The 23,670-nt window shown below is 38.2% G+C and overlaps 1 protein-coding gene across 9 annotated transcripts in view; it reads left to right on the top strand.

Moving 5' to 3' along the window:
- Positions 1-23,670, top strand: part of TEAD1 (TEA domain transcription factor 1) — a 559,482-nt gene that overhangs the window by 412,623 nt on the left and 123,189 nt on the right. For all 9 annotated transcript variants that reach the window (XM_053720256.1, XM_053720253.1, XM_053720254.1 and 6 more), the window contains one exon: positions 1,505-1,629. In XM_053720256.1, the coding sequence (XP_053576231.1) occupies positions 1,505-1,629 (125 nt within the window). The remainder of the gene's footprint in view (positions 1-1,504; positions 1,630-23,670) is intronic.

Below are 23,670 nucleotides of genomic sequence, written 5' to 3'. Positions count from 1 at the left end.
CCAAAAAAACAAAGCAAATTTAATGATAAAAGTAAATTGGAAAATTGTTTAAAATTGCATGCCCTATCTGAATTATGAAAGTTTCATTTTGACTAGACTGCCCCTTTTAATAAAGATTTTTGTTAAATTTAGAACAGAAATGTGTTACTACTGCAGGCATATCTAGTGTGCATTCTACAAAGGTATTGTTTGCTGTAATGCTTGATTAGGTTACACAAAAAAAAAGAAAACTATTAGAAGCAATTTCTGGATGAAATGAAAATGTTTTCCTTTGAGTGCAGACATTTCAAGAAATTCCTTTTGTTTTCTCTAAGGACATTGAACACAGGTGGTGTCAAAGCCAGGTTTTAATTGTCCCTCTAGGGAAATACAGTATGTGGCACTAAATATACACCTGATTTCTCTCTTATAATCAATGAGAAGGTGAAATTGTTTTGAATCTTGCAGCTGCATTACTATTGCAGTACGGCATTTTTCTTTTTGTGGAATAAAATAGAATTTTATTACTTGGCATAGAAAATGCACGTGTCAGAATAAGTCTTCCTTTTAAATAAAATGAGCACATAAATATAGGCAGATAATTACAGTAATAGACAATGATTTTCTTTCATTTAATTTGAGAGAAATAACAAAACAAAATAACAGTAGATATGCCATTTAAATTATTGATGTACCAAATATAAAACCTTGCACAATTTTCTGCATTTTAAAGATGTCATCAGTTTAAAGGGACATGAAACCCAACAGTTTTCTTTCATGATTCAGATAGAGCATGTGCTTTTTTAACAAATTTCCAATTGACTTCTATTATCAAATTTGTTTTGTTTTCCTTATATCCTTTGTTAAAAAGGATACCCAGGTAGACTCAGATAGCTGCTGATTGGTGGCTGCACATATGCCTCATCTTATTGACTCACCTAGTGCATTCAGACAGTTTGCTGTTTCTTTAACAAGAGATACTAAGAGAATGAAGCAAATTACACAATAGAAGTAAATTGGAAAGTTGTTTAAAATGAAAGAAACGTGTAATAATTGTGAATAATCACATAAATACACACACAATAAGTTTACGTTATTTTTGCGACACGTTTGCAAATGTGCAGCTATTACCGGACTGTTCTGTAGGTTAAAATGTAAACATTCTGATATTTAAAAAAAAAAAAAAAAAATTAAAACATTTTTAGTCATGATAGACTCATTTTTGGTGTTTTGGATCTGGACATGGTGAACTTTTATGTTTTTATAGTGTAAAGTCCCTAAAATGATCATAAACAATTGCAAAAGTTTAACAACCTGACCTTAGCTAAGCATAATTGAATAGTCCCCTATGACAATTACATTTATTTCATAGTTTGTAATTCCACAAGAGTTGTATACGTTTATTTTGTGGGCAATAACAATGGGTTACAATTCTCTATAAACACCACAACAACATTTTAGGCTGAAGATTCCTCTAGCATATGTCATCATTGTAGTGAAATGATCTGAATGTTTTGCATTTCAGGATTCGAGTCTGCCTCTGTGCCTGCCTCCTCTGTACCTGCATGGCAAGGCCGATCGATTGGAACAACGAAGCTTAGATTGGTGGAATTCTCTGCGTTTCTTGAGCAGCAACGAGACCCAGATGCAGTAGGTTTTAGCTTTTAAAGTTTTTTTCCAGCCGTATGAGAAACCAATAGTTGAATTTATGTATTTTGTCTTAGATATATATGGTTATAAAATAGTATAACTACTATACTCACTCTGTATAGTACTTGGAATTTGATGTCTCTTTTAAACCTGTGATATCAGTATTTAAGATTATACAATATCACCTTCTATCCTCAGCCAAAAACATAAATGTTCTAACCCTTCTATATAGAACTTAAATTTAAACTACTATATCCAAAAGAAGATGACTCACACAGGGCATATGGATTATAAAAATCATTACAGAGCAATGGATGTAAGTACAAAAATATATAAAACATATTTCTCCAACATAGGTGTGTCCGGTCCACGGCGTCATCCTTACTTGTGGGATATTCTCCTCCCCAACAGGAAATGGCAAAGAGCCCAGCAAAGCTGGCCATATAGTCCCTCCCAGGCTCCGCCTACCCCAGTCATTCTCTTTGCCGTTGCACAGGCAACATCTCCACGGAGATGGCTAAGAGTTTTTTTGGTGTTTAAATAAGCATGGTACTGCATCGTCCCCTTCTGTGTCTACACCAGTTTTGCCCACACAAGAGGCCCCTAGTACTTCTAGTGCGCCAATACTTATTACCTTGCAACAATTAACGGCTGTAATGGATAATTCTATTGCAAACATTTTATCCAAAATGCCTACTTATCAGAGAAAGCGCGATTGCTCGGTTTTAAACACTGAAGAGCAAGAGGACGCTGATGATAACTGTTCTGACATGCCCTCACACCAATCTGAAGGGGCCAGGAGGGAGGTTTTGTCTGAGGGAGAAATTTCAGATTCAGGGAAAATTTCTCAACAAGCTGAACCTGATGTTGTAACATTTAAATTTAAATTAGAACTTCTCCACGCACTACTTAAGGAGGTATTATCTACTCTGGATGATTGTGACAATTTGGTCATTCCAAAGAAATTATGTAAGATGGACATCCTAGAGGTTCCGGTGTCCCCTGATGCTTTTCCTATACCCAAGCGGGTGGCAGACATAGTAAATAAGGAGTGGGAAAGGCCCGGCATACCTTTTTGTTCCTCCCCCTATATTTAAGAAATTATTTCCTATAGTCGACCCCAGAAAGGACTTATGGCAGACAGTCCCCAAGGTCGAGGGGGCGGTTTCTACTCTAAACAAACGCACTACTATTCCTATAGAAGATAGTTGTGTTTTCAAGATCCTATGGATAAAAAGTTAGAGGGTTTGCTTAAAAAGATGTTTGTTCAGCAAGGTTACCTTCTACAACCAATTTCATGCATTGTTCCTGTCACTACAGCTGCGTGTTTCTGGTTCAAAGAACTAGAAAAGTCGCTCAATAAAGAATCTTCGTATGAGGAGGTTATGGACAGAGTTCAAGCACTTAAATTGGCTAACTCTTTTATTTTAGATGCCGCTTTGCAATTAGCTAGATTAGCGGCGAATAATTCAGGGTTTGCTATCGTGGCGCGCAGAGCGCTTTGGCTAAAGTCTTGGTCAGCGGATGTGTCCTCCAAGACCAAATTGCTTAACATCCCTTTCAAGGGTAAAACACTGTTTGGCCCTGACTTGGAAGAGATTATTTCAGACATCACTGGGGGAAAGGGCCACGCCCTTCCTCAGGATAGGTCTTTTAAGGCTAAAAATAAGCCAAATTTTCGTCCCTTTCGCAGAAACGGACCAGCCTCAAATTCTACACCCTCTAAGTAAGAGGGTAATACTTCTTAAACCAAGCCAGCCTGGAGACCGATGCAAGGCTGGAACAAGGTTAAGCAGGCCAAGAAACCTGCCACTGCTACCAAAACAGCATGAAGTGTTGGCCCCCGATCCGGGACCGGATCTGGTGGGGGGCAGGCTTTCTCTCTTTGCTCAGGCTTGGGCAAGAGATATTCAGGATCCTTGGGCGCTAGAAATAGTTTCTCAAGGTTATCTCCTGGAATTCAGGGAACTACCCCCAAGGGGAAGGTTCCACAGGTCTCAATTATCTTCGAACCAAATAAAAAGACAGGCATTCTTACATTGTGTAGAAGACCTGTCAGGAATGGGAGTGATTCATCCTGTTCCATTAGGAGAACAAGGGATGGGGTTTTACTCCAACCTGTTCATAGTTCCCAAAAAAGAGGGAACATTCAGACCAATTTTAGATCTCAAGATTCTAAACAAGTTTCTAAGGGTTTCATCGTTCAAAATGGAAACCATTCGAACGATCCTTCCTACCATCCAGGAAGGTCAATTCATGACCACGGTGGATTTAAAGGATGCGTACCTACATATTCCTATCCACAAGGAACATCTTCGGTTCCTAAGGTTCGCCTTTCTGGACAAGCGTTACCAGTTTGTGGCACTTCCATTCGGATTAGCCACTGCTCCAAGGATTTTCACAAAGGTACTAGGGTCCCTTCTAGCGGTGCTAAGACCAAGGGGCATTGCAGTAGTACCTTACTTGGACGACATCCTGATTCAAGTGTCGTCTCTGTCAAAAGCAAGGGCTCATACGGACATTGTCCTAGCCTTTCTCAGATCTCACAGGTGGAAAGTGAACATAGAAAAAAGTTCTCTGTCCCCGTCAACAAGAGTTCCCTTCTTGGGAACAATAATAGTTTCCTTAGAAATGAAGATTTTTCTGACAGAGGCCAGAAAATCAAACTTCTAAGCTCTTGTCAGGTACTTCATTCTGTTCTTCTTCCTTCCATAGTGCAGTGCATGGAAGTAATAGGTTTGATGGTTGCGGCAATGGACATAGTTCCTTTTGCACGAATTCATCTAAGACCATTACAACTGTGCATGCTCAGACAGTGGAATGGGGATTATACAGACTTGTCTCCGACGATCCAAGTAGATCAAAGGACCAGAGATTCACTCCGTTGGTGGCTGACCCTGGACAACCTGTCACAGGGAATGAGCTTCCGCAGACCAGAGTGGGTCATTGTCACGACCGACGCCAGTCTGGTGGGCTGGGGCGCGGTCTGGGAACCCCTGAAAGCTCAGGGTCTATGGTCTCGGGAAGACTCTCTTCTCCCGATAAACATTCTGGAACTGAGAGCGATATTCAATGCTCTCAAGGCTTGGCCTCGACTAGCAAAGGCCAAATTCATAAGGTGTCAATCAGACAACATGACGACTGTTGCATATATCAACCATCAGGGGGGAACAAGGAGTTCCCTGGTGATGGAGGAGCATCCGGGGGAGTGGGAACTCCATCCGGAAATCTTTGCCCAAATAACTCAATTATGGGGCATTCCAGACATGGATCTGATGGCCTCTCGTCAGAACTTCAAGGTCCCTTGTTTCGGGTCCAAATCCAGGGATCCCAAGGCGACTCTAGTGGATACAATAGTAGCACCTTGGATCTTCAACCTAGCTTATGTATTCCCACCGTTTCCTCTCATTCCCAGGCTGGTAGCCAGGATCAATCAGGAGAGGGCTTCGGTGATCTTGATAGTTCCTGCGTGGCCACGCAGGACTTGGTATGCAGACCTGGTGAATATGTCATCGGCTCCACCATGGAAGCTACCTTTGAGACAGGACCTTCTTGTTCAGGGTCCATTCGAACATCCGAATCTGATTTCCCTCCAACTGACTGCTTGGAGATTGAACGCTTGATTCTTTCAAAGCGTGGGTTTTCAGATTCTGTAATAGATACTCTTATTCAGGCTAGAAAGCCTGTAACTAGAAAAATTTACCATAAAATATGGAAAATATATATCTGTTGGTGTGAATCTAAAGGATTCCCATGGAACAAGATAAAAATTCCTAAGATTCTTTCCTTTCTACTAGAAGCTTTGGAGAAAGGATTTTCTGCTTTACTTCACAAAAGGCTGGCAGCTGTGCCAGACGTTTAAGCGTTTGTTCAGGCTCTGGTTAGAATCAAGCCTGTTTACAGACCTTTGACTCCTCCCTGGAGTCTTAATCTAGTTCTTTCAGTTCTTCAAGGGGTTCCGTTTGAACCCTTACATTCCGTAGATATTAAGTTATTATCGTGGAAAGTTTTGTTTTTGGTTGCAATTTCTTCTGCTAGAAGAGTTTCTGAGTTATCTGCTCTGCAGTGTTCTCCGCCCTATCTGGTCCATGCAGATAAGGTGGTTTTGCGTACTGAGCCTGGTTTTCTTCCGAAGGTTGTTTCCAACAAAAATAGTAACCAGGGGATAGTTGTACCTTCTTTATGACCGAATCCAGTTTCAAAGAAGGAACGTTTGTTACACAATTTGGACGTAGTCCGTGCTCTAAAATTCTATTTAGAGGCTACAAAAGATTTCAGACAAACATCTTCCTTGTTTGTTGTTTATTCTGGTAAAAGGAGAGGTAAAAAAGCAACTTCTACCTCTCTTTCCTTTTGGCTTAAAAGCATTATCAGATTGGCTTTTGAGACTGCCGGACGGCAGCCTCCTGAAAGTATCACAGCTCACTCCACTAGGGCTGTGGCTTCCACATGGGCCTTCAAGAACGAGGCTCCTGTTGACCAGATATGTAAGGCAGCGACTTAGTCTTCACTGCACTCTTTTGCCAAATTTTACAAATTTTATACTTTTGCTTCTTCGGAGGCTATTTTTGGGAGAAAGGTTTTGCAAGCCGTGGTGCCTTCCGTTTAGGTGACCTGATTTGCTCCCTCCCTTCATCCGTGTCCTAAAGCTTTGGTATTGGTTCCCACAAGTAAGGATGACGCCGTGGACCGTACACACCTATGTTGGAGAAAACAGAATTTATGCTTACCTGATAAATTACTTTCTCCAACGGTGTGTCCGGTCCATGGCCCGCCCTGGTTTTTTAATCAGGTCTGAGGAATTATTTTCTCTAACTACAGTCACCACGTTACCATATGGTTTCTCCTATATATATTTCCTCCTGTCCGTCGGTCGAATGACTGGGGTAGGCGGAGCCTGGGAGGGACTATATGGCCAGCTTTGCTGGGCTCTTTGCCATTTCCTGTTGGGGAGGAGAATATCCCACAAGTAAGGATGACGATTGACGCCGTGGACCGGACACACCGTTGGAGAAAGTAATTTATCAGGTAAGCATAAATTCTGTTTTTATTTTAAAATTTTATTTTTTATCAAAATATAATGTATTTAAAAGATGTATGAATTGATAAAAATTCATATAAAATAGCGTTGGTTATAAGTTGTCTCCCTTTACCCCTTGTAAAAGTGAACAACTCGGGTACAAAGATGAAATGTTCTATGTAAAGTCATTGTAAGATACCTTACTGAATTTGGGAAATCCTAATTTGTGTTATAATTTCTTCAGCATCATCCAAACAATGATCTTCACCCCCATGGACGTCTAACCAGGAGTGGTGTCTGACTCACACTTTACTAGTATCCACTTATGTGCTTGTTCCTTGTCTTGCCTAAAGACTTTCTTTCTGTAGACAAACGCTGTGAACCACACCCTCTCTCTTACGTCACTCTGGGGGTCATCTGATGAGGTATCTGCCGATACTGGCAACAAATATATCTTCAAAATACTGTCTCCTCCACTGCCAGTTACAATACCGGTGCTTCCCAGGAGACAAGTACAAACAATACAAATATTCACTATAGTAGCAGTTCTATTGACACTGTGCCTTATATAAGAGGCTGTCAAGGGTAGGCTTGTGCTACAATACAAGAGTACAGTTAACGCGTTTTACCCCTCCCAGGGCTTTATCTAGATACTCCATGTATGTACTGTCCAAGTTTAAATACTATTACACTCTTCCTCCATTGGTTCTTCTGGTTCATATTCTCCTGTTGGCCCATATCAAATTGAGGGGACTTTACACACAGCATTTATTTTTTTGTAACAGAGTTGTTTACTTTTTGTATTTCGATAAAATATACGGCAACATTATATATATATATATATATATATATATATATATATATATATATATATATATATATATATATATATAAAAATGTTTGTTCTATATCCGTATTGCTCTAACTATTTTTCTAATCCATATGCCCTGTACCCCTTTGGACATATCAGTCAGTATTTACACATTCAATCAGCTGCAGCTCTTGAAGGGACATAACATGCCAAATCACTTGAAACTGATGCAGTATAACTGTAAGAAGCTGACGGGAAAATATCACTTGAGCATATCTATGTGAAAAAGGAAGATATTTTACCTCACAATTTCTTCAGCTCACTGGAGTAAGTGCTGTGTAAAAAGATATACTTCAGCTGCAGCTAAAAAAAAAAGACGAAAAAATTAACTGCAGCCAATCAGCACCAACAGTGCTGAGGTCATGAACTCTCTTTACTGTTATCTCATCAGGTTTCATTTAACTCTCATGAGATTTCATAGTAAACTTACTTAAACTGAATATGGAAATAACATGGGTGTGCATGAGGCTCACTCCCTTGCCTGTCCCGGGACAGACATACTGATTTGCCGCTTGAAGTCCTTTGCAATGGGGTGTGAATACTTCGGACATTTTGAGGTAAAATATCTTTCTTTTTTACATAGAGATGTTCAGGTGATATTTTCTAGTCCGCTTTTTACAGCTATGCTGCATCACTTTCAAGTGTTTCTAAGCAGAACACAGGGCTACATGCTTGTTACAGTTGAACCCGGATCGATACGGTACACTTTTAAACTAGTAAGTAACTGTTTGATGCAATGTGAAGTATTTGCTAGGGTGGAACTCACACATACCCCGAGTGAAATTTTATTGTTTTAAAAGTTTTAACATTGTGAATATATGCATCCAATAAATCATCTATAAAGCAAGTTCCTGCTATCCAGATAAATTCTTATTGAACCTAATACGTAGATCTGGAAGAGAGTTGCGAGCATTGTGTGGGGAATTTTATCAAACAGTATCACACTGTTTTTGTATTCTCTATCTCTTTGAGGACTCCACCTGAGGGATTTAAGATTCACATAGAAATTTAAAGACACAGATTATTTATAAGTGGTTTATGTTTGCATTTTTTTATTATATATCGTTACAATATAGCTTTACATGTTTTGCACTTTTTTTTAAAAACTTTTTTAGTTCATTCTATTATTGTTATGTGGTACGAGTGTTACTTTTTAGTATATAGCTTTATATTAATATCTCAAAGTGTTTAATGTCCCTTTAAAGAAAAGGTTTATGACCACATCTGTCAGCAAAATTTCTAATATTTAAGCAGTTTCCAACATTTCAAAATAATTTAGTTAATTTGGATACAACTTCTGTTAAACAGGAGACTGAAGATAAGCTCGGGGTGGGGGGGGGATTCTCAGGGGCTTTTTATACCCTGTCTTTTCTATGGATATCTAATGAGTCTCGGATTATTCTTTTAAGGCTTCCTAGCAGATAATAATTCCTATCTTCATTGATGTTTTGTGTGGGGTTTTCCCATGTGAATAGAATAAGTTTTGGCACTGAATGTCTGAGAAATAGCCATAGGTCATTGTGTGCGTTCCCTCATTTCCATAGAGGTTCTGATTCTTGATGCCAGGTGGAAGGTATTTTTTTCAACTGACTCAGTTTATTATTTATGATAACAGATTAATGAATATGGTTTCTTTCATGTAATTAGCAAGAGTCCATGAGCTAGTGACGTATGGGATATACATTCCTACCAGGAGGGGCAAAGTTTCCCAAACCTCAAAATGCCTATAAATACACCCCTCACCACACCCTCAAATCAGTTTTACAAACTTTGCCTCCTGTGGAGGTGGTGAAGTAAGTTTGTGCTAGATTCTACGTTGATATGCGCTCCGCAGCAGGTTGGAGCCCGGTTTTCCTCTCAGCATGCAGTGAATGTCAGAGGGATGTGAGGAGAGTATTGCCTATTTGAATGCAGTGATCTCCTTCTACGGGGTCTATTTCATAGGTTCTCTGTTATCGGTCGTAGAGATTCATCTCTTACCTCCCTTTTCAGATCGACGATATACTCTTATATATACCATTTCCTCTACTGATTCTCGTTTCAGTACTGGTTTGGCTTTCTACTACATGTAGATGAGTGTCCTGGGGTAAGTAAGTCTTATTTTCTGTGACACTCTAAGCTATGGTTGGGCACTTTTATATAAAGTTCTAAATATATGTATTCAAACATTTATTTGCCTTGGCTCAGGATGTTCAACATTCCTTATTTCAGACAGTCAGTTTCATATTTGGGATAATGAATATGAATAAATCAATTTTTCTTACCTTAAAAATTTGACTTTTCCCTGTGGGCTGTTAGGCTCGCGGGGGCTGAAAATGCTTCATTTTATTGCGTCATTCTTGAAGCGGACTTTTTTGGCGCAAAAATTTTTCCGTTTCCGGCGTCATACGTGTCGCCGGAAGTTGAGTCATTTTTTACGTTTTTTTGTGCCAAAGGTGTCGGCGTTTTCGGATGTGGCGTCATTTTGGCGCCAAAAACATTTAGGCGCCAAATAATGTGGGCGGCTTTTTTGGCGCTAAAAAAATATGGGCGTCACTATTGTCTCCACATTATTTAAGTCTCATTATTTTGTGCTTCTGGTTGCTAGAAGCTTGTTCTATGACATTTTTTTCCCATTCCTGAAACTGTCATTTAAGGAATTTGATCAATTTTGCTTTATATGTTGTTTTTTCTATTACATATTGCAAGATGTCCCACGTTGAAGCTGAGTCAGAAGATACTACTGGAATATCCCTGCCTGGTGCTGGAGCTACCAAAGCTAAGTGTATCTGCTGTAAACTTTTGGTATCTGTTCCTCCAGCTGTTGTTTGTACTGTTTGTCATGACAAACTTGCTAATGCAGATATTTCCTTTAGTACTGTTACATTACCTGTTGCTGTTCCGTCAACATCTAATACTCAGAGTGTTCCTGATAACATAAGAGATTTTGTTTCTAAATCCATTAAGAAGGCTATGTCTGTTATTCCTCCTTCTAGTAAACGTAAAAAGTCTTTTAAAACTTCTCATTTTTCAGATGAATTTTTAAATGAACATCATCATTCTGATACTGATATTGGTTCTTCTGATTCAGAGGATTCTGTCTCAGAGGTTGATGCTGATAAATCTTCATATTTATTTAAAATGGAATTTATTCGTTCTTTACTTAAAGAAGTCCTAATTGCATTAGAAATTGAGGATTCTAGTCCTCTTAATTCTAAATCTAAACGTTTAGATAAGGTTTTTAAATCTCCTGTAGTTATTCCAGAAGTTTTTCCTGTCCCTGGTGCCATTTCTGAAGTAATTTCCAGGGAATGGAATAATTTGGGTAATTCTTTTACTCCTAAACGTTTTAAGCAATTATATCCTGTGCCATCTGACAGATTAGAGTTTTGGGACAAAATCCCTAAGGTTGATGGGGCTGTCTCTACTCTTGCTAAGCGTACTACTATTCCTTCGGCAGATGGTACTTCCTTTAAGGATCCTTTAGATACGAAAATTGAATCCTTTCTAAGAACAGCTTACTTGTGTTCAGGTAATCTTCTTAGACCTGCTATATCTTTAGCGGATGTTGCTGCAGCTTCAACCTTTTGGTTAGAAGCTTTAGCGCAACAAGTAACAGATCATTATTCTCATAGCATTATTATTCTTCTACAACATGCTAATAATTTTATTTGTGATGCCATCTTTGATATCATTAGAGTTGATGTCAGGTATATGTCTCTAGCTATTTTAGCTAGAAGAGCTTTATGGCTTAAAACTTGGAATGCTGATATGTCTTCTAAGTCTACTCTGCTTTCCCTTTCTTTCCAGGGTAATAAATTATTTGGTTCTCAGTTGGATTCTATTATCTCAACTGTTACTGGAGGGAAAGGAACTTTTTTACCATAGGATAAAAAATCTAGAGGTAAATTTAGGTCTAATAATCGTTTTCGTTCCTTTTGTCACAACAAGGAACAAAAGCCTGATCCTTCATCCTCAGGAGCGGTATCAGTTTGGAAACCATCTCCAGTCTGGAATAAATCCAAGCCTTTTAGAAATCCAAAGCCAGCTCCCAAGTCCACATGAAGGTGCGGCCCTCATTCCAGCTCAGCTGGTAGGGGGCAGATTACGTATTTTCAAAGAAATTTGGTTCAATTCTGTTCACAATCTCTGTATTCAGAACATCGTTTCAAAAGGGTACAGAATTGGCTTCAAGATAAGGCCTCCTGCAAAGAGATTTTTTCTTTCCCGTGTCCCAGTAAACCTAGCGAAGGCTCAAGCATTTCTGAAATGTGTTTCAGATCTAGAGTTGGCTGGAGTAATTATACCAGTTCCAGTTCTGGAACAGGGGCTGGGGTTTTATTCAAATCTCTTCATTGTACCAAAGAAGGAGAATTCCTTCAGACCAGTTCTGGATCTAAAAATATTGAATCGTTATGTAAGGATACCAACATTCAAAATGGTAACTATAAGGACTATCCTGCCTTTTGTTCAGCAAGGGCATTATATGTCCACAATAGATTTACAGGATGCATATCTGCATATTCCGATTCATCCAGATCACTATCAGTTTCTGAGATTCTCTTTCCTAGACAAGCATTACCAGTTTGTGGCTCTACCGTTTGGCCTAGCTACAGCCCCAAGAATTTTTACAAAGGTTCTCGGTGCCCTTCTGTCTGTAATCAGAGAACAGGGTATTGTGGTATTTCCTTATTTGGACGATATCTTGGTACTTGCTCAGTCTTCACATTTAGCAGAATCTCATACGAATCGACTTGTGGTGTTTCTTCAAGATCATGGTTGGAGGATCAATTTACCAAAAAGTTCATTGATTCCTCAGACAAGGGTAACCTTTTTAGGTTTTCAGATAGATTCAGTGTCCATGACTCTGTCTTTGACAGACAAGAGACGTCTAAAGTTGATATCAGCTTGTCGAAACCTTCAGTCACAATCATTCCCTTCGGTAGCTTTATGCATGGAAATTCTAGGTCTTATGACTGCAGCATCGGACGCGATCCCCTTAGCTCGTTTTCACATGCGACCTCTTCAGCTCTGTATGCTGAACCAGTGGTGCAGGGATTACACAAAGATATCTCAATTAATATCTTTAACACCAATTGTACGACACTCTCTGATGTGGTGGACAGATCACCATCGTTTAGTTCAGGGGGCTTCTTTTGTTCTTCCGACCTGGACTGTAATTTCAACAGATGCAAGTCTGACAGGTTGGGGAGCTGTTTGGGGGTCTCTGACAGCACAAGGGGTTTGGGAATCTCAGGAGGTGAGATTACCGATCAATATTTTGGAACTCCGTGCAATTTTCAGAGCTCTTCAGTCATGGCCTCTTCTAAAGAGAGAATCGTTCATTTGTTTTCAGACAGACAATGTCACAACTGTGGCATACATCAATCATCAAGGAGGGACTCACAGTCCTCTGGCTATGAAGGAAGTATCTCGAATTCTGGTATGGGCGGAATCCAGCTCCTGTCTAGTTTCTGCGGTTCATATCCCAGGTATAGACAATTGGGAAGCGGATTATCTCAGCCGCCAAACGTTACATCCGGGCGAATGGTCTCTTCACCCAGAGGTATTTCTTCAGATTGTTCAAATGTGGGGACTTCCAGAAATAGATCTGATGGCCTCTCATCTAAACAAGAAACTTCCCAGGTATCTGTCCAGATCCAGGGATCCTCAAGCGGAAGCAGTGGATGCATTGTCACTTCCTTGGAAGTATCATCCTGCCTATATCTTTCCGCCTCTAGTTCTTCTTCCAAGAGTAATCTCCAAGATTCTGAAGGAATGCTCGTTTGTTCTGCTGGTAGCTCCAGCATGGCCTCACAGGTTTTGGTATGCGGATATTGTCCGGATGGCCTCTTGCCAACCGTGGACTCTTCCGTTAAGACCAGACCTTTTGTCGCAAGGTCCTTTTTTCCATCAGGATCTCAAATCCTTAAATTTAAAGGTATGGAGATTAAACGCTTGATTCTTAGTCAAAGAGGTTTCTCTGACTCTGTGATTAATACTATGTTACAGGGTCGTAAATCTGTATCTAGGGAGATATATTATAGAGTCTGGAAGACTTATATTTCTTGGTGTCTTTCTCATCATTTTTCCTGGAATTCTTTTAGAATTCCGAGAATTTTACAATTTCTTCAGGATGGTTTGGATAAAGGTTTGTCTGCAAGTTCCTTGAAAGGACAAATCTCTGCTCTTTCTGTTCTTTTTCACAGAAAGATTGCTAATCTTCCTGATATTCATTGTTTTGTACAAGCTTTGGTTCGTATAAAACCTGTCATTAAGTCAATTTCTCCTCCTTGGAGTTTGAATTTGGTTCTGGGGGCTCTTCAAGCTCCTCCGTTTGAACCTATGCATTCTTTGGACATTAAATTACTTTCTTGGAAAGTTTTGTTTCTTTTGGCAATCTCTTCTCCTTGGAGTCTTAATTTGGTTTTGAAGGCTTTACAGGCTCCTCCGTTTGAGCCTATGTATTCTTTGGACATTAAATTGCTTTCTTGGAAAGTGTTGTTTCTTTTGGCCATCTCTTCTGCCAGACGAGTTTCTGAATTATCTGCTCTTTCTTGTGAGTCTCCTTTTCTGATTTTTCATCAGGATAAGGCGGTGTTTAGAACTTCTTTTAACCCCTTAAGGACCAGCGACGTACCCTGTATGTCGCTGGCCTTTTTTTGGGACTTGATTGTTTTATAGTGCGGTCTTGCCACCAGCGTTGAGACTGCTCTATTCCACAAAGCCTGCTGGAGGGAGGGCATTAATAGCGTGTTCTTGCTAGACTAGTGCTATTATGTCCTGAAAAAAACCTTAACGACCAGTGACATACAGGGTACATTGTGGTCCTTAAGGGGTTAAATTTTTACCTAAGGTTGTGAATTCTAACAACATTAGTAGAGAAATTGTGGTTCCTTCATTCTGTCCTAATCCTAAGAATTCTAAGGAGAGATCATTGCATTCTTTGGATGTTGTTAGAGCTTTGAAATATTATGTTGAAGCTACTAAGAATTTCCGAAAGACTTCTAGTCTATTTGTTATCTTTTCCGGTTCTAGGAAAGGTTAGAAGGCCTCTGCCATTTCTTTGGCATCTTGGTTGAAATCTTTAATTCATCATGCTTATGTCGAGTCGGGTAAAACTCCGCCTCAAAGGATTACAGCTCATTCTACTAGGTCAGTTTCTACTTCCTGGGCGTTTAGGAATGAGGCTTCGGTTGATCAGATTTGCAAAGCAGCAACTTGGTCTTCTTTGCATACTTTTACTAAATTCTACCATTTTGATGTGTTTTCTTCTTCTGAAGCTGTTTTTGGTAGAAAAGTACTTCAGGCAGCTGTTTCAGTTTTAATCTTCTGCTTATCATTTCAACTTTATTTTGGGTGTGGATTATTTTTCAGCGGAATTGGCTGTCTTTATTTTATCCCTCCCTCTCTAGTGACTCTTGCGTGGAAAGATCCACATCTTGGGTAGTCATTATCCCATACGTCACTAGCTCATGGACTCTTGCTAATTACATGAAAGAAAACATAATTTATGTAAGAACTTACCTGATAAATTCATTTCTTTCATATTAGCAAGAGTCCATGAGGCCCACCCTTTTTTGTGGTGGTTATGATTTTTTGTATAAAGCACAATTATTCCAATTCCTTATTTTTTATGCTTTCGCACTTTTTTTCTTATCACCCCACTTCTTGGCTATTCGTTAAACTGGTTTGTGGGTGTGGTGAGGGGTGTATTTATAGGCATTTTGAGGTTTGGGAAACTTTGCCCCTCCTGGTAGGAATGTATATCCCATACGTCACTAGCTCATGGACTCTTGCTAATATGAAAGAAATGAATTTATCAGGTAAGTTCTTACATAAATTATGTTTTTCAGCCTCAGTTGAACAGTTTTGCAAAACCTCTTCATAATCCTCTTTACATACTTGCTGAATTCTACCAGTTCAATGTGTTCACGTCTTCACAAGAATCTTTTGGAAGGATGCTATTGCAGATTGTTTTTGTTAATAATTGGTGAGTTTTGCCCAGTTGCCCCTACATATAGGCAGTTTTGCTACTGGCCAGCTAGTACCAGAGTTTATTGCAAGATTTATAGACTATTTTGTGACTTGTAATCTGGGCTTGTGAAGGCCTATGTTCAGGTAACTATCTCCCAAGATTCATTTAGAACACAACTTTCTTCCTTTTTTTTTTCAACTCTCAACATGGCACTTGGAAGGAAGGGTATATATTGGAAGAAAGGCACCCTGGGGGATTTCTGCTTATTCCAAGATGGTACTAGACATTATACCTTATAAGTATCTGATTCTGTCTCTACTATGAGCGTGAGGAAGTTAATTTATTGCCAAGTAAAAATCTTATCCTAATGGCTACCATGAAGCTCTCGGCAGCATATGTATTAGGTACATCTATGAAACTTTTTATGCGCCTGGCAGGCAGGGGGTTAACCCTAACCCTGTGCATTATATGGCAAGTACATCTTGATATCACAAACAAAACAGGGTCAGCATTCTTATATAAGGGATTTTTCTGCACCTGTCTCTTTGGCAAGCTGTACAAGCAGCTGTAGTGTGATCTAAGCGTTCCCTTTAGGTCTGTAAGAGGGTAGATGGCATATAGCATATCTGATTCCAAACACATTCTTCAGCCCTGTGTTCATCTGTAACTGACATGTCTAATCTTGTTGTTTTGTGTGAAGGAGTATTGTCATTTTTTTTTTTATATCGTTTCCTCGAGTTTGTTCCCAAAAAATGTTTTATTAATGAATTGAATATATTTGAAACAATCAATTATAAAGGGGCATTTATATGCACAATTGATATTTTGGAATGTGTTAGATTTTTTTTTTTGCATTATTGACCTTTAATGTTGTTTAACCCCTTCGTTACAGCTCCTAATTGGCCTGTGATTGGTGGGTTGTGCAGCTATTGCTCTTGTTTGCATGAAAACTGCAATTCTTGTGAGCAGGACTTTACCTTTGTTTTTAATCTCTTTAGTAGGTTGAACACATGACAAAATGACATGCTGTCACACAGCGCAAGTCATCAGAATGTCCCTTTACATTTACATATATGTTTGCTAAGCAATGGTATATTGGTGAGTCCTTTTAGTTTGCTCTCAGTTCTGTATCAAGTTACTTTTATTTTCCTCCCTATATATATATATACGCACACACACGTGTGTGTATATATATATGTATGTATATATATATATATATATATATATATATATTATATATAAAAAAAACTGAAATTAACCAGGATTTTTTCAAATGCAATAGTCAAATTTATTGACTTTTCGGGGGATTGAAGGGGAGACAATTTCCCCCGAAACGTCAATAAATTTGACTATTGCATTTGAAAACAATCCTGGTTAATTTGTTTTTTTGATACTATATTATTCTTCCACGGAGAAACCAGGTAGTTGGCCTTAGGAGGGCGGATTCATTCTGGGACTGTGTATGTATATGTATATATATATATGTGTGTGTATATATATATATATATATATATATATATATATATATATATATATTTATATATACTTGTAGCAAGGATGTGCACTCTCACTTTTTCACAACTGTCAGGGTGCTAGTAGAAATTGACATGCAGGAACAAAAAACTTGCACTCACTGGTCTTTTTATATAATATTTACTTGACAAAAATGTGACGTTTCGAGGACAGTGTATCCCCTTCTTCAGGGGAAGAAGGGGATACACTGTCCTCGAAACGTCACATTTTTGTCAAGTAAATATTATATAAAAAGACCAGTGAGTGCAAGTTTTTGTTCCTGCACGTATATATGTGTGTATATATATATATATATATATATACTGTATGTACGTACGTACACACACACACGCGCACACGCACACATATATATATATATATATATATATATATATATAATAAAAAAAACAGAAATTAACCAGGATTTCTTCAAATGCAATAGTCAAATTTATTGACGTTTCGGGGAATTGAAGGGGAGACAATTCCCCTAAACGTCAATAAATTTGACTATTGCATTTGAAAAAAATCCTGCTTAATTTCTGTTTTTTTTAATATGATATTATACTTCCACGGAGGAACCAGGTAGTTGTCCTTAGGATATATATATATATATATATATATATATATATATATATATATATATATATATATATATATATATATATATATATATATATATACCGTCCAATGTACTGTGTCACCCTCCTTAGGACATCATCTATATATATATATATATATATATATATATATTTATTTATATGTGTGTAGCCCTCAGTTTACGCAGGTGTTGGGTTCCAGAAGATATGGTTGTAAATCGAAACCATTGTAAATTGAAACCCAGTTTATAATGTAAGTCAATGGGAAGTCAAGGAGTTAGGTTCCAGACCCCTCTCAAAATTGTCATGAGTAACACCTAATACATTATTTTTAAAGCTTTGAAATGAAGACTTTAAATGCTTAACAGCATTATAAACCTAATAAAATAATCACACAACACAATATATAATTAAACTAAGTTAAATGAACAAAAACATTTGCTAAACAGCATTATAAACCTACTAAATAATCACACAACACAGACTTAACTTGCATTTTTCTGCAAACAGTTCTTTCTAAGCATTCCAATCTGGACTGATTTATAGACAGGAAGTTCTTTTTCCTTTGAAATCTGCTCGATAGCTCAGGTCTGGTTAAACTGATTAATTTTCAGCTTGCTTGGCTTTGCTGCAACACAAGCGGGAAGCTCCACCTACTGGCTATTTTAATAAATGCACTGCTTCTCAATGCTTTTCAATAGCAGTCACATGACTGGAAAAAAAGGTTGTTATTCTGAAACGGTGTAAATTGAACCGTTGTAAAACGAGGGCCACCTGTATATGTGTGTATGTGTATATATATGTATGTATGTGTGTGTGTGTGTTATGTGTGTATATATATATATATATATGTATATATATATATATGTGTGTATATATATATATATATATATATATATGTGTGTATATATATGTATATATATATATATATATATATATGTGTGTGTGTGTGTGTATATGTATATATGTGTGTGTGTGTGTGTATATGTATATATATGTGTGTGTGTGTATATATATATATATATATATATATATATATACCCCAAGGCAGAACATAGTGCGATCTGCGATATTATCGCAGAAAGTGGAGCCTGCCTGCAGAAAGAACGGCCAGGTCTGTTAAACAGAGAATTTTTTCTTCAACAGAATTTTTTTTTCTCTGGCCAGTGCAGTGCTTTCAAATAGACAACCGGCACCTTTTTAGTGCAGACAGTACTTTTAAATTATTGGCTAATGGCTGCTCTGCTCCTGAAATTGATACTTTTTATGCAATATCATTATTGATACTTTTACCCGCCAGAACGGCTTCTGCGACTGTGAGGTAAGTCAGTTCTCGGCACAGGGCATGTGTTTTTTTTTAACTAGCAGAAGGAGTAAAAGCTTTTTAAAAATGTTTTATTATTATTGTATTTCAATAGAGCCGAGCGGTGGTGCGGCGGTAGTGTGAGGAGAGGGCTGAGTGAGAACAGAAAAAGAGCGCACAACAAATGTTTACATTTGCACACATCTCCTACTGCAGCGCATCACATCATTCTGGGAGACCGTAGACCGGCAATGTGTGCTGTATGCCTCAACAGCGTATCGCCTACAGCAGCGTGTGAGAAGAGGGCTTAGTGAGAGCAGGAAAAGAGCGTATCACCTACAGCACGTCTTATCTATGATCTACATTCACAGACCTGCCCCCTGCATTAGTGTACAGCATGGTGACTTGCGAGATCCCATATACCGGAGAAATGCTGTGCAAGTGGGTGATGAGGTTACACATGCTGTACACTAATGCAGGGGGCAGGTCTGTGAATGTAAATCATAGCTAAGACCTGCTGTAGGTGATACGCTCTTTTCCTGCTCTCACTAAGCCCTCTTCTCACACTACCGCCGCACCACCGCTCGGCTCTATTGAAATATTAATGCAGGGGCAGGTCTGTGTAATGTAAATCATAGCTAAGACGTGCTGTAGGCGATACGCTGTTGAGGCATACAGCACACATTGCCGGTCTGCGGTCTCCCAGAATGATGTGATGCGCTGCAGTAGGAGATGTGCGCAAATGTAAACATTTGTTGTGCGCTCTTTTCCTGTTCTCACTGAGCCCTCTCCTCACACTACCGCCGCACCACCGCTCGGCTCTATTGAAATATTAATGCAGGGGCAGGTCTGTGTAATGAGCCCACTGAATGTAAATCATAGTCCTCGGTGTATACTGGCCCTTTAAGCAGGTTTTTTGGTTGTACTATGGCACTTACTGGGTGGAAATCGCTAAATTAATTTACTCCTCCTGAGTCCTTCTATGTCCCTAGCCAAAGCCGCCCTGGGGCCACAATTCAATTCTACAGTAATTTTTATCTGATAATCAAGTATTTCTCCAGTCCAGTGTTACCAAAACTCCTCTCCTTTACAAATGTTTTATTCCTGGCCTCACACCCTCAGTGTTAATATAATCTATACATTTGTGTGTCTATGTATACTATCTTGCTTTAAAAAAAAAATAAAAAAAAATTTTCATTTATTTTTTAAAGTTTGTTCACTGGCTGTGTGAGTGTAAAGAATACATTCCAGTACATTTCAGGTTCTTTTGGCATTACTGCAATAAGCTTGTTTTTTTTAAATGCTTCTCTGGAAAAAAATTTTACAAAAAATGATGCCAATATGTTCTAAAAACTCGCCCTAAGACACTGTTAGTGTTAGGTTGGCAGTATTTTGGTTATTGTGGTGGGTCAGTTTGTTGTCAGAAGGGGCTAAATAGTTTGCACACTCCTCTTTTACAACCAAGGGGTTATGCTAGCAAATTTAGATCAGCGACACATCTGTTATTTATTATCACCTTCCCTCACTAAATATTGGAATCAGATTTTAAACAATGAATGAACAGCCAAAGCCTTTTTATTTGCAAATTGTAAATAGCAATAATAATACTAATATAATTTAGTACTAGTAGACTAGTATTTTATTACTATTAGCGTAAGTTTCTCTGATGAAAGAAAGTCTACTTTTGTTTGCCTACTATAGCAGTGCTTCCTCAAGAACAGTAAAAATGAAACCAGGGTTGTGAGTGATAAACATTTTAAAACTTAACAGAACAAAAATTCTATTAACATTTAAAATGTATATCACCACCCTGGTTTTATTTATTTTTTCTTGGGGAAAAAGGGAATGGTAACTATATTGTGGTTCTTTAAGCATATATGCACAATAGGTGGGATAGGGGACTTTATATTTGATTGTCAGCTGAGCAGAGCTGGTAATGATAGAATGGGGTCAGTCCACACGTATGTGTGCGCGCGCGCACACACACATTACATGTGAAAGTTTACCAAGTTTTAAATAAATGTTTGTTTATGAATGATTTAAAACCGAATTTTATTTCATAATAACCTGCAGAAAATTTTTCACTACAAAAAATCTCATCGCAGAAAGTGAAAAAAAGTTCTGCTTCTGGGTATATATATATATATATATATGTGTATATATATATATATATATATATATATATGTATGTGTGTATATATATATATATATATTGTGACCCAATATCTTAGATTTACCAATGAAGCACAGGAAGAGTCAATAAAGAAGTCCATGTCTGTTGTAAGGTTATCCTGATGTACTTTTTCGGTCAGTGACCGGAGGATTGGGTTTGCAAACTCCCCATAAGGCCATGGTAGGACAATCTGCCTTTTAATAAGGCTATTTTAAATGAAGTTCACTCATGCACAGCTATTTCAAGAGAGGTGGGATTAGGCATATGCATGGCCAGGATATGTGACACTATCTTGTTGCTTGCCTTGTCAGTACAGATGACAGATGTGGTGTTTCATCTCTGTCTTGTCATAGCGTCACAAATACCAAGCCGTGATTAACAATGCAAACCTTCGTTATAAAGAGAAAAGATACCAATTTGTATGTATTAGAAGTCTTTCTTTGGTAGAGCGGACACTGCATCTCCCATATAGCTTACAGTCTAATATGCAGAAATACAGTGTAATACTGCTTCCCATCTAACGCTGGTTATGCCAAAGGGCAGGACACATCATGTCTCTCCTTTTGTTTTAGTTTGTTGAAGGGCAATAAAACAGGAAAAAAATTAGTCATGATTCAATTTTAAACAACTTTCCAATTTACTTCCATTATCAACTTTGCTTCATTCTCTTGGTATCCTTTTTTTAAAGATCAGCACTGCATTATTAGGAGTTACCTGAATACATTGGGTAAGCCAATAAAAAGAGGCATGTATGTTTAGCCATCAATCGGCTTCTAGCTCCCAGAAGTGCATTACTGCTCCTGAGCCAATCTAGATATGCTTTTCAACAAATTATTCCAAGAGAATGAAGCAAATCAGATAAAAGTAAATTGGAATGTTGTTTACAATTGCATGCTCTATGTGGTTCATGAAAGTCACTTTGCTCTATAAGTATTGCTAAGTGTTTTTTAGTGTAGTAGTCCCCCCCCCCCCACACACACACACACAAAAGTAGCATACACTTGTATAACTTGTTTGTTTAAGCACTGTAACATACTCCCATAAATGCACTGCACCTTTGTGCAGCACTGTGTAGATTGTTGGATAGTTATGGATTATAGATATTCTAATGATAATGGAGCTCACTTTTAGTCATTAAAGCATGGTCTTTGTATACTCCTTGGTCACCTTCCCATTTGCTGATAACTGGAAAAGTGCTTCTCTACTTAAAGTAACTTATGGTTCAAATGCATCAATTTTTTTAGAGACTTTTTACTTTATATTTTAAAATTTACTTTATTTCTTTGGCAGCCTTTGTTAAGACATAGTTTGGTAGGCTCAAGAAAAGCAATCTACTTCTTGTATCTGGCTTTGATTGGTGGCTACACATGTGCATCTTGTCATTGGCTCACCATATGTGTTCAGCTAGCTCCCAGTAGCACATTGATGCTCTGCTACTGACTTTATCTATGTGTTTAACCTCTTTGTAGAGGTTAAACACATAGTTGTATTATTGAACTATTAATTGCATATAACTAACGCAGAGCATTTCTTTAATTTCTATGACCTCATAATTAGGAAGCATCACCACTCAAAAATGAGCGTCCCAAAACTGCAGTGATAGTTCCACACATAAAAAATATATACACTAGTTATAAAATGCAGAAAGGAAAACAAGTGGATGTAGTTTGTTCTACAAATGTTTTACCGTCTTTTTAACAAAGTTTGTTTTCTATAACAGGGCTGAAAAGCTTTAGCCAGTGACCATGACAGCAAAACAAAATTTGAAACACAAGAGTGCAGTGGATGGAGAATTGTACAATACATTACTTGACCATCACTACAGAACATTTTAAAAGCTTCTTTTAAACAAATAAACCACACAGACTTTATTTGGCCTTGAAAAAGAAACAAAAAGCAAGAAAAGGGAAAAACAGATAGTGTAGCACTTAATCTTATGACTCTTCATTCATTCATTTCCCAGTACAGCCGACCTAGAATGAAAAACACTGGAAATAGACATGTGCCGTCAGCAATATGTTTGCTGTACAAATGCAGGAGGTAGCGGCGTTCGGCTCTTTCCAGCGCTGGATTTATTTGTGTGAAAATAAAACGCATAAAGATCTGGGTTTGCACAGATCATTGTGTATTGCACTATCAATAAATAATATGTAAAGGAGCAATTTGTAAACAATTTAATACCCTCCATCAGGTAAAATGGGTCATTGGGAACAAATTAAAGGGTAAAACATTTACGAGAAACTGTCCATTTAACATCCTCCTTTTTTTTATGCACCACCCCCCCCCCCACAAAACTTTAAACTCAACTCTACATATTTAAACTCTGCTTCTTCATATGGAAATGGTTTGAGGACATTGTCCCCTTTACCCCTTCCTGCCGTTAGGACGTTCCATGCCATCCTAACTGTGCTGGACTTCAGCTTGGAATGTCCTAGCCGTTTGGCTATCCTAAAGCCAAAGTGGCTTGCTAAATGGAATTGCGGGCTGGAGGGCGTGCCTAGCGTCATAGGCACTCCCCCTGCCCGATCCCATCTTTGAAATAACGATCACATGATTTAAATTTTTTCTTATTTGTCTACATCCGAATTTTGTTCTGATGTAAAATGTGT

This window comes from Bombina bombina, chromosome 7 (genome assembly GCF_027579735.1).
Source record: "Bombina bombina isolate aBomBom1 chromosome 7, aBomBom1.pri, whole genome shotgun sequence".
In the NCBI taxonomy this organism is placed as follows: Eukaryota; Metazoa; Chordata; class Amphibia; order Anura; family Bombinatoridae; genus Bombina; species Bombina bombina.
This window is presented reverse-complemented; position numbering and strand designations above follow the sequence as displayed.